Here is an 11,695-nt window from a genome sequence, read left to right as displayed (position 1 = left end):
AAACAAAGAGAGCTCATGCCTTTCAGGCAACTTTTTCAAATCATCATTTGAGTCGCATCTTGAAGCCTTGGAATGTATTAAACATCAAAACATATAGCCCAACGTTTGTATCACAGCCAAAAGGTACATGAATAACTCTAAATTAATTATATAGGAGTACCTGTTTCTTTGTTAACCGCTCAACACAGAATAATGCCATAGAATTCTAAGCAAATCTTGTCTACTAAATTAACTAGTTGTCACGCCCTGACCAGTAAAGAGGTTATTTGTTATTGTAGTTGGTCAGGACGTGGCAGGGGGTGTTTGTTTTATGTGTTTCGGGGTTTGTTGGGCAATGTTCTATGTTAGTCTATTTCTATGTCTGTGTCTAGTTTATCTATTTCTATGCTTAGTTTATTGGTTTGACCTTCAATTGGAGGCAGCTGTTTCTCGTTTCCTCTAATTGAAGGTCCTATTTAGTAGGGGTGTTTTTTCATGGGTTTTTGTGGGTAGTTGTTCCGTATGTGTAGCCGTTGTTGTTTTGTATTAAGTGTTTTTCTTCGAATTAAAGAAAATGAGTATACACATTCCCGCTGCGCCTTGGTCCCATCTTTACGACGAACGTGACAGAACTACCCACCACCAACAGACCAAGCAGCGGAGGAAGGAGCAGCAGAGGGATTTGGAGTTATGGACATGGGAGGAGCTATTGGACGGAAAGGGATCCTACACATGGGAGGAGTTCCAGGCTGGAAGAGATCGCCGCCCATGGGAACAGGTGGAGGAAGCCAGGAGAGCAGAGGCAGCAGGAGATTGGAGAGAACGCTATGCTGGGACACGGCTGGCAAGGAAACCCGAGTGGGAAGCACTGGAGTCAACATGGGCCAGCATCCCTGTGGAATACCTTGTAGAGTCCAAGCCCAGACGAATTGAAGCTGTTCTGAGGGCAAAGGGGTGCAACTCAATATTAGGAAACTTTTCCTAATGTTTGGTATACTCAGTGTATAGACTGCTCTGTAAAAAAAAGTGAACATGTATGTATTTTATTTCAGTTATAATTATGGTCACATAACACATTTTTAAAAGCAATTTGACACACAAATGAAGTTGATACAAAAGTTATAATACAAAACATAGGTTACATTCATCACTTGAACACACAAAAAAACACAATCCACACAGCCCAGACAGGTGCACAAACACAACAACTTTAGACTTTTAACAGTAGGCTACACGACTCAATCGTCAACTTATAACAATTGGATAACATTATTATTATGTACTTTTATTATTATTATTATTTAATTAAACCTTTATTTAACCAGGAAGGGCTCATTGTGATTTAAAATATATTTTTCAAGAGCGTCCTGGCCAAATAGGCAGCACCAAGTCATTACAAACATTACAGATAAACATGAAACTACAAGTAATCTAGTAAAAAAAAACATAGAATTCAAGAGTATAACTCTGAGTATAACTCTTCAAGAGTATAACTCTGAAGCAAACGCTGTGTTCACTGGTAGTTCAATAGTTTTGGTAGATATCATCCATGTCTGAACACATAGCCTGTGGGGAAAAAATAAGAATGTTTTAACCTATCTTTTTACATGCTTGAGAAACCAACAGAAGAGCACTATATTTAGGCCACCAAAATGGCTTCACAAATATACTTGGTCTGAGGGCTACAGGGGTGTGAAAGTATGTAATTGAGGTTTAGTGGTAATTACTCTCCTGTCATAACAGTGTCTGAAATATGAAAGTGTGGGTAAAAAGTATGTGGTATTTACATTTTTATCAAACGCTGCACTAGCCAAATTGTGCGTGCAGTGAGGTTACATAAAATTTACCTTTGTGTTTTCTTCTAATTTGATCTTCTCGTTGTTCTTTGCTGGGTTTCAACTAGGCTTCTTTGGCACAAAGTCATTTTCGTAGACTGACGATTGTCTATCCGTCCTTGCATTCTCCTTGGGTATGGCCATGGGCATGGCCTTAGGCTTGGTCCTCTTAGCCGTTTGCTGTGGTCTGAGAAGGAGAAGAGAATGTGGAACCTAATTATAGTTCAGTACCATTTTTACTTTTTAAATGTTTTATTCTCCAACCACCCTCTACAGAAGCGAATTCATGTACATGCTATATCATATGAATTTGATGATTGGTCAAAGGGTAAGAGAATTCAACTTTTTCTTACTCTTGGGGATTGCTGTACCTTAGGGACTCTGACATGTCAGCTTGCCTTATTGACAAAAAACATCTCAATGTCAATGAGCTTGAACATTATTAGTTGTTGTATGTAAAATACAGATGCAAAAATGACAGTACCTTAGAGGGATATCCAAAGTGTGGAGATTAGAGCTGGCCTTTGGTCTACAGATAATGTAGAAGGGAGACATCATTCAAAAATGACACACCTAAAATGGTTGAATATGTGACATCTTCTCATCATCAAGAACCATACAAACCTCTCTCTGCAACGTCTTCTGCGTACAACCATTACAAATCCCAGAAAGACACTTCCAACTGCCAGAGCAGTCAGCATCCATGGCAGAACTGTGTTCAAAGAAAGACAGACAGAGAGAGATAGAGAGTGAGGGCAAGAGAGAGAGAGAGAGGGGAGGGGGGACACATGGGAAGGCAGAGGAGGAAGAAAGACTGTCACCGTGTGCAGATTCTAATGACAACAGAAGATTAAGAACAGAAATTCTGCACTGAAAGCTTGCTTACACTGTCCAGCTGTGGATTTTGTGTTAAGGGGCAGCTGCTGGATGTCAGTGGCCAGTGAGTTACTGGCTACGCAGGAGACATTTGGTCGACTTTCCACAGGCCCAGTGAGTTCTGCTGACACCGTATCATCTCTGTATATGGTGATGGAAGTGAAGGAGGATGGGAGAGTGCTGCTTCCGCTGATTGTCCAGCGCAGAGTGGCATTAGGTCGGGCTTCTGCTCTACACACACAGGTCAGAATCCCACCCTCCAAAGAGCAAGTGGAGTCAGAGAGGATTGCTGGGGGGACTGGAGTGACAGAATGACACAAAGTGGTGATTTAAACAAATTATGTTTTCCTTCTTATTGTAAGTGAGAAACAATGACAATAGAACTACGTTAGGGTGGGAAGGAGTCTGTTCTTCTATTTTACCCCCATAGCCTGTTGCTAGAATTAGCATTTCAGTGTACAAATATAATGCTAGTTCCATTGGAAACGGTGCAACCAGACAATAGACACATACAATGAGATACTTACAGTTGACATCCAGAAACAGCCAGGCTGACTGATTTGATCCAATATTGTTTTGGACAATGCAGGAGAATGAAGAGTCTCTGCTAATGTTGGCATAGGACATGTTTCCCTGAGTTGAATTCGTTTGGATGCTTTGGCCTCCCTGTCGTCTGATCCACACATACCGGCCTGGCTGAGGGTTGCTGTCAGCAACACACTCCAGGTTGACACTATGACCTTCACTGACTGGCTGTTCATCCGCCATCAACGTCACACCTACAGGGGCATCTGTTAATGAAGTAGACAGACATGTATTGGTACTATGTAGTTGTTTGTTCTGTAAAATGGTATATGATGTGAACGGAATAATTACACAACTGAGAACAAACAAGAAAGACCAAAAACGTACATGAGATGTTAAGAATGACTGGTTGACTCTCAGTTTGGACTGTAGCGAATTGAGCTGTGCATTTCATCTCTTGTTTGTGCAGTCGGCACGTTCCTCTTCCTTGTATTGTCTCAGTGGACACCCACAGCCCTCCCTTTTCCTCCATGGAAGTCACCGCTGTAGAATTTACAGGCAAACGGCTCCAGTGAAGGGATGGAGGAGAGGATGGGCAGGAATGCCAGACACTACAGTTGGCCTGGAATAAGGCTCCATCCACCATTGCATTCTGCATGGATAACGCAGGAGCTTTTCTATCTGCAAGTTCAAATAAATTATTATTAGCTTATGATTTAACACCCTGTCTGCAATTCTCATTCAGTTTTAACATAGTGCTTTAACTACCGACCACTATCACTCCTAAATACAGATGTCAAAGTAAGGAAGTACTGTTCATCTAATCACAATCTGTTGTTTTTCAGTTGTTCAACTACAACAAATATTAAATCTATTACACCTCTCCATGACTGTGCTTACTTTCAATCGTAATCGTTACGATCTGATGATGGAACTTTTGTGTAGCTGACTCATCAGGGTTGATCCACACGTAGAGCTTGAGGTTATTGTCTCTCCACGTCACACTCTCAATCCTCAGTGTACAGTCCCCCTTTGCTGAATTGCCTGGCACTGATGTGCGCCCTCTAAAACTGTCTTCCACACTGGTCGGTTCCTTGCCATCGTAAAGCTTGGGATAGTGAATGCTATGATACAGGTACCAGATGACCCTGTGGTGGGGGGCGGTGTGACAGGACACTTCCACACAGCTGCCATCTACCGCCTTCACAGTACTGTGCACCTTCACTATCCAACAGTGACCAAGCGAGACAAGTGTGCACCCTGAGGAGGAAGGCCTAACAAGTCAGTTCACATTGCATCACTTCTCTTTTATTACTTTGCCAGCTGTATTAAGTGGAGCTTGAATTAACGTCCCCAACTTGAGTAACTGAATAGGTTCATCCGCAGAAGTGTTTTCCCCGTGCAACAGAAAGTGCTGCATTGCAGGACAAATATAACAGCTGCATTGACACTGCGTCTAAACCAAATTCGCTTGCCGTAGCCAGTAAGCACATCTCACACATTCTGTGACCACAGGTTGAAAATACTGCATGTGGTTCTGTCGTTGTCTTGCTTTATACATGTAGCACTTTCAGCAAAGACCATTGCTAACAATAATCAGAGTCAATAATTGGGTTCCATTATTTACATTTACATTTAAGTCATTTAGCAGACGCTCTTATCCAGAGCGACTTACAAATTGGTGCTTGTCCAAATCAAAAATAATTAGCATTTACTGTACATACTGTATTTATCTACACACTGTCCACATACAGTATTTAACACATAGTGACATTTAACGGCTTAAGGCTAGAAAGTTCAATTCAGATAATTTGGACGCAAACATACAGTTTTACCACGCAAGCAAATGTCATATAATCAGATGTGTATAACGTACCTGTGATGAAGCTGAGGATGTCCATTAGAGTCTGTGGTGTCTTTCGTCTATTCGGGTCCCGATACCATGTGATGCTTAAGATGCCGACGTTCATAGCTATAAAACAAACAATAAATCACCCAATCAATTCATTAAAGGAAAACTCCACCCAAAAACAATCTTTTGGTATTTGTTTCATTAGTCTGTCGTTGAAAATACTCCCAAAATGTTTTGCTTGTCAGCATTATTTTGAAAGTTACATATCTTGAAGACTTGTTTGCTGACAAGCAAAACATTTTGGATTATATCAACAATGGACTAATGAAACAAATACCAATAGATTGTTTTTGGGTGGAACCTTTTTTATTTGTATTTATTTTTTAAATATTTTTTTTAGGGGGTAGATCATCTTTAATATAGCAGATACATTGTAGCTTCCATCAATGTAATTGTCTGCATAATTTCCAATCCCCCATATATGCATTTTTAAATGTGCATGTATATGCAGTACCGGTCAAAAGTTTGCACACACCTACTCATTCCAGAGTTTTACTTTATTTTAAATATGTTCTACATTGCAGAATAATAGTGAAGACATCAAAGCTATGACAAAACACATGTGGAATAATGAAGTAACCAAAACAAATGTTAAATAAATACCCCAAAAATTGGATTTTAGATTCTTCAAAGTAGCCACCCTTTGCCTTGATGATAGCTTTGCGCACTCTTGTAGGTTTGTCCAAACTTTTGACTGATACTGTACATACACATGTACATACATTTTCCTCATCAATTTTCCTGATCAATCTCCACACAATACCCCATAATGACAAAGCAAAAACTGGTTTAGAATTTTTTTGCAAATTTATAAAAAATAGAAAACAGAAATAATACATTTAAATAAGTATTCAGACCCTTTACTCAGTACTTTGTTGAAGCACCTTTGGCAGCGATTACAGCCTTGAGTCTTCTTGGGTATGATGCTACAAGCTTGGCACACCTGTATTTGGGGAGTTCCTCCCATTCTTCTCTGCAGATCCTCTCAAGCCCTGCCAGGTTGGATGGGGAGCGTCGCTGCACAGCTATTTTCAGGTCTTCGCAGAGAAGTTCGATCGGGTTCAAGTCCGGGCTCTGGCTGGGACACTCAAGGATATTCAGAGACTTGTCCCGAAGCCACTCTTGTGTTGTCTTGGCTGTGTGCTTAGGGTCATTGTCCTGTTGGAAGGTGAACCTTTGCCCCAGTCTGAGGTCCTGAGAGCTCTGGAGCAGGTTTTCATCAAGGATCTCTCTGTACTTTGCTCCGTTTATCTTTGCCTCGATCCTGACTAGTCTTCCCGCCACCACCATGCTTCACCATAGGGATGATGCCAGATTTCCTCCAGACGTGCGCTTGGCATTCAGACCAAAAAGTTGAATCTTGGTTTCATCAGACAAGAGAATCTTGTTTCTCGTGCTCTCAGAGTCTTTGGGTGCCTTTTGGTAAACTCCAAGTGGGCTGTTTTGGCAAACTCCATGTGCTTTTTACTGAGGAGTGGCTTCCGTCTGGCCACTCTACCATAAAGGCCTGACTGGTGGAGTACTGCAGAGATGGTTGTCCATTTGTAAGGTTAACCCATCTCCACAGAGGAACTCTAGAGCTCTGTTAGAGTGATCATTGGGTTCTTGGTCACCTCTCTGAGGCGGCCATCTCTATTAAGAGTCTTGGTGGTTCCAAACTTCTTCCATTTAAGAATGATGTAGGCCACTGTGTTCTTTGGGCCCTTCAATGCTGCATAAATATTTTGATATGCTTCCCAAGATCTGTGCCTCGACACAATCCTGTCTCGGAGTTCTACGGACAATTCCTTCGACCTCATGGCTTTGTTTTTCCTCTGACATGCACTGTCAACGGTGGGTCCTTATATAGACAGGTGTGTGCCTTTCCATATCATGTCCAATCAATTGAATTTACCACAGGTGGACTCCAATCAAGTTGTAGAAACATCTCATGGATGATCAATGGAAACAGGATGCACCTGAGCTCAATTTCGAGTCTCATAGCAACGGGTCTGAATACTTATAAGGTATTTCTGTTTTTTATTTGTAATAAATTGGCAGAAATGTCTAAAATCCTGTTTTGCTTTGCCATTATGGGATATTGTGCATAGATTGCTGAGGATTTGTATTAATTTCATCCATTTTAGAATAAGGCTGTAACGTAAAAATAATGTGGAAAAAGTCGAGGGGTCTGAATACTTTCCTAAGGCAAGCTGTACGGAGGAAACACCTTACAGCTGGCAACCAAAGTCAGCGTGCATGAGCCACAGTAGTCACTAGAGCGCGATGGGACAAGGACATCCTGGCCGGCCAAACCCTCCCCTAACCCGGACGACGCTGGGCCTCATGGGTCTCCCCGTCGTGGGGGATCGACCTTCTTGTTGAGTGTCTGATAATCTACCATTTACAGTGGCAAAAATTGTATGTGAACCCTATGGAAATACCTGGATTTCTGCATAAATTGGTCATAACATTTGATCTGATCTTCATTTAAGTCACAACAAGACAAACACAGTCTTTAAACTAATAACACACAAACAATTATAGGTTTTCATGTCTTTATTGGACACACTGTGTAAACATTCACAGTGCAGGGTGGAAAAAGTATGTGAACCCTTGGATTTAATAACTGGTTGACCCTCCTTTGTCAGCAATAACCTCAACCAAACGTTTTCTGTAGTTGTTGAACAGACCTGCACAACGGTCAGAAGGAATTTTGGAGCATTCCTCTTTACAAAACTATTTCAGTTCAGCAATATTCTTGGGGTGTCTGATGTGAACCGCTCTCTTGAGATCATGCCACAGCATCTCAATTGGGTTGAGGTCAGGACTCTGACTGGGCCACTCCAGAAGGCGTATTTTCTTCTGTTGAAGCCATTCTGTTGTTGATTTACTTCTGTGTTTTGGGTCGTTGTCCTGTTGCATCACCCAACTTCTGTTGAGCTTCAATTGGCAGACAGACTTGGGAATTTGTTTTTCCGTCGATGATAGCAAGCTGTCCAGGTAGAAGGCCAGCATCCCAGAGTCGCCTCTTCACTGTTGACATTGAGACTGGTGTATTGCGGGTACTACTTAATGAAGCTGCCAGTTGAGGACTTGTGAGGCATCTGTTTCTCAAACTAGACACTCTAGACACTCTAATGTACTTGTCCTCTTGTTCAGTTGTGCACCGGGGCCTCCCACTCCTCTTTATATTCTGGTTAGAGCCAGCTTACGCTGTTCTGTGAAAGGAGTAGTACACAGCATTGTACGAGTTTCTTGGCAATTTCTCACATGGCATAGCCTTCATTTTTCAGAACAAGAATAGACTGACGAGTTTAGACTGACGAGTTTCAGAAAAAAGTTCTTTGTTTCTGGCCATTTTGAGCCTGTAATCAAACCCACAAATGCTGATGCGCCAGATACTCAAGTAGTCTAAAGATGGACAGTTTTATTACTTCTTTAATCAGAACAACAGTTTTCAGCTGTGTTAACATAATTGCAAAATGGTTTTCTAATGATCAGTTAGCCTTTTAAAATGATAAACTTGGATTAGCTAACACAACGTGCCATTGGAACACAGGAGTGATGGTTGCTGATAATGGGCCTCTGTACGCCTATGTAGATATTCCATAAAAAAAATCTGCCGTTTCCAGCTACAATACTCATTTACAACATTATCAATGTCTACACTGTATTTCTGATCAATTTGATGTTATTTTAATGGACCAAAAATTGTATATACAGTATTTTCGTGGACCCCCTGCAGTACCTCCACTGAGCAGCTTTTAATTTTTTTATTTAACCTTTATTTAACTAGGCAAATCAGTTAAGAACAAATTCTTATTTACAATGACGTTCTACCAAAAGGCAAAAGGCCTCCTGCGGGGACGGGGGCCTGGGATTTAAAAAATAAAAAAAATACAATATAAATACAGGACAAAATACACATCACAACAAGAGAGACAACACAACACTACATAAAGAGAGACCTAAGACAACAACATAGCAAGGCAGCAACACATGACAACACATCATGGTAGCAACACAACAAAACAACAACATGGTAGCAACACAACATGGTAGCGGCACTAAACATGGTACAAATATTATTGGGCAAAGTCAACAGCACAAAGGTCAAGAAGGTAGAGACAACAATACATCACACAAAGCAGCCACAACTGTCAGTAAGAGTGACCATGATTGAGTCTTTGAATGAAGATATTGAAATAAAACTGTCCAGTTTGAGTGTTTGTTGCAGCTCTTTCCAGTCGCTAGCTGCAGCGAACTGAAAAGAGGAGCGACCCAGGGATGTGTGTGCTTTGGGGACCTTTAACAGAACGTGACTGGCAGATGTTATATGTGGAGGATGAGGGCTGCAGTAGATATCTCAGATAGGAGGGAGTGAGGCCTAAGAGGGTTTTATAAACAAGCATCAACCAGTGGATCCAATTTATTGGTCAACCAGAGGAGTATAGAGGAGTATAGATGTGTCCTATAAGGAACATTGGTGGCAAATCTGATGGCCGAATGGTAAAGAATGTCTAGCCGCTCGAGAGCTAAATCTGATTTTTTTTAAACAACTCACAGCACAACGCGGACAGTGAAGAAACACTATGCACACACACCGGACTCTACCTACATACTCACACATACTTACACTGACACTCCAACACATACATACACAATCACTCACACGCAACATGTACACACAGGCACACATTCGCCACACACCACAGGATTTTGGTGGCACCTTAATTGGGGAGGACGGGCTCATGGTCACGGCTGGAGCGGAATTAGTGGAACGGTATCAAATAAATCAAACACATGGTTTCCATATTTTCGATGCCATTCCATTAGCTCCGTTCCAGACATTACTATGAGCCGTCCTCCCCTCAGTAGCCTCCAGTGCCACACAAATGCTTAAACACTCATCACATACGGTGCTGCTACTGTTTATATTCTATCCTGTTGCCTAGTCACTTTACCTTTACCTATATGTACATATCTACCTCCATTACTTCATACCCCTGCACAGCAACTCTGTACTGGTACCCCGTGTATATAGCCAAGCTTTCATTGGTCATTGTGTATTTATTCTTTGTGTTACAATTTTTTGGTTCTTCTTCTTCTATTATTATTATCATTATTGTATTCTAAATTGTTGGAAAGGGCCTGTAAGTAAGTATTTCACTGTTAGTCTACACATGTAGTTTACGAAGCATATGTATTTTATTTGGCACACACACGCATGCACACAAACAGTCTAACACATTTGAATATTGTAATATTGTATTATTGTAGTATTTTATATAGTACGTTTGTAATAATAGAGTGATAATGTAATGTCTTGTATGAAGAATTGTTTTATTTATGATGTAGCCTGTGGTTTTGTTGAGACGTAATTCTTTTATTCCTGTTTGTACCACAGGAAGAGAAGCTGCTGCCTTATGAGGATCCTAATAAACACCAATGCTAGGTCCTGTGTGGCTCAGTTGGTAGAGCACAGTGCTTGCAAGTCCAGGGTTGTGGGTTCGATTCCCACGGGGGACAAGTTTGAACATTTATTCAAGTCACTCTGGTTAAGAGTTAACTCCTGATATGCTACAGGATGTGAAACTGCCATGGCCAGAGACCCTCCCTTGTTTCTTGTCACTACTTCTGACAATTTAATTTTGGTTTGTTAAAAGTGGATGTGGGTGGACAGTTTCTCAGAAATCACCCCAGGTGAAAAAAATTTGATAACAAATTGAGAACAATATCAAAATGAACAGTCTATCGTATATTATGTGGTAGGTGGGAAGAGTTTACTGGAAATAAATCCCAGTCTACTTGTAGGCTGCAAAATGACATTATAAACCATAATCAGACAGCAGAACCATGTATGATGACCTATGTCAACCAATGAAAACACTGTTTCTAACATTAATAAACGGCAAAAAAGACACTCAAAAAATGTATTAAAAGGAATAGGATTTTGATGTCTCTGTCCTTTATCTAGGAGATATAAGAAAGGTCAGGAAATATTTGGGTTTCTTTGGACACATATACCATAAATATAACCTAAAATAGTTCTACCTGAAACCAAAAAGTATTCCCCTATAGGGACAGCCTAAGAACCCTTTTGGAACCCTTGTTTCTAAGAGTGTACAGACATACCATCATATTTACATTTCCCGAAATGGTTTGTTCAACCTATCACTGTCATTGAAATATTGTCTCAAAACCCCATAAAACCAGAGATGAACATCATGCCTTACCTTCAGAGGAGGTGGTGAGCGTGTCTGTCTGAGTTGGCCCTCTGTTCTCTGTCACAAAGCGAAAACCTCTACTGCACATCATCCTCCCCTTTGTTCTTTTCAAACAGGAAACTCACTGAGTCTGTCAGAGCCTACTTTCCAATTGGCCAACAGTTTGTTCTAATGTTAGCTTTCAAACGCACGTTTGTATTTTTTTGTTTTTTTTTGTTAAATGCTATTGGTGCATTCAGTGATATTATAGTGAGTTTATTAAGAGTTTTAAATACCTTGAAAACATTAAAGGTTATACAGAACGTATGCCATCATAATGCTGTGAACAATTACATAGGCTACAATAAAGAACAGTAAGG

The 11,695-nt window shown here is 40.8% G+C and overlaps 1 protein-coding gene across 1 annotated transcript; it reads right to left on the bottom strand.

Annotated features, from left to right (window-relative positions):
• Positions 1 to 1,006: 1,006 nt before the first annotated feature.
• Positions 1,007 to 11,404, bottom strand: LOC115177088 (sialic acid-binding Ig-like lectin 14). The gene is made up of 11 exons (XM_029737580.1): positions 11,346 to 11,404; positions 5,092 to 5,187; positions 4,116 to 4,475; positions 3,603 to 3,896; positions 3,218 to 3,481; positions 2,701 to 2,988; positions 2,439 to 2,526; positions 2,299 to 2,343; positions 2,168 to 2,212; positions 1,827 to 2,001; positions 1,007 to 1,545 (listed from the first exon to the last, which is right to left on the bottom strand). Exons 2-10 carry the CDS (start codon positions 5,183 to 5,185, stop codon positions 1,875 to 1,877), a joined length of 1,605 nt encoding a protein of 534 aa, XP_029593440.1. The 5' UTR covers positions 5,186 to 5,187; positions 11,346 to 11,404; the 3' UTR covers positions 1,007 to 1,545; positions 1,827 to 1,874.
• Between the last annotated feature and the right edge of the window lie 291 nt (positions 11,405 to 11,695).

The sequence above is a fragment of the Salmo trutta genome, chromosome 37 (genome assembly GCF_901001165.1).
Source record: "Salmo trutta chromosome 37, fSalTru1.1, whole genome shotgun sequence".
In the NCBI taxonomy this organism is placed as follows: domain Eukaryota; kingdom Metazoa; phylum Chordata; class Actinopteri; order Salmoniformes; family Salmonidae; genus Salmo; species Salmo trutta.
This window is presented reverse-complemented; position numbering and strand designations above follow the sequence as displayed.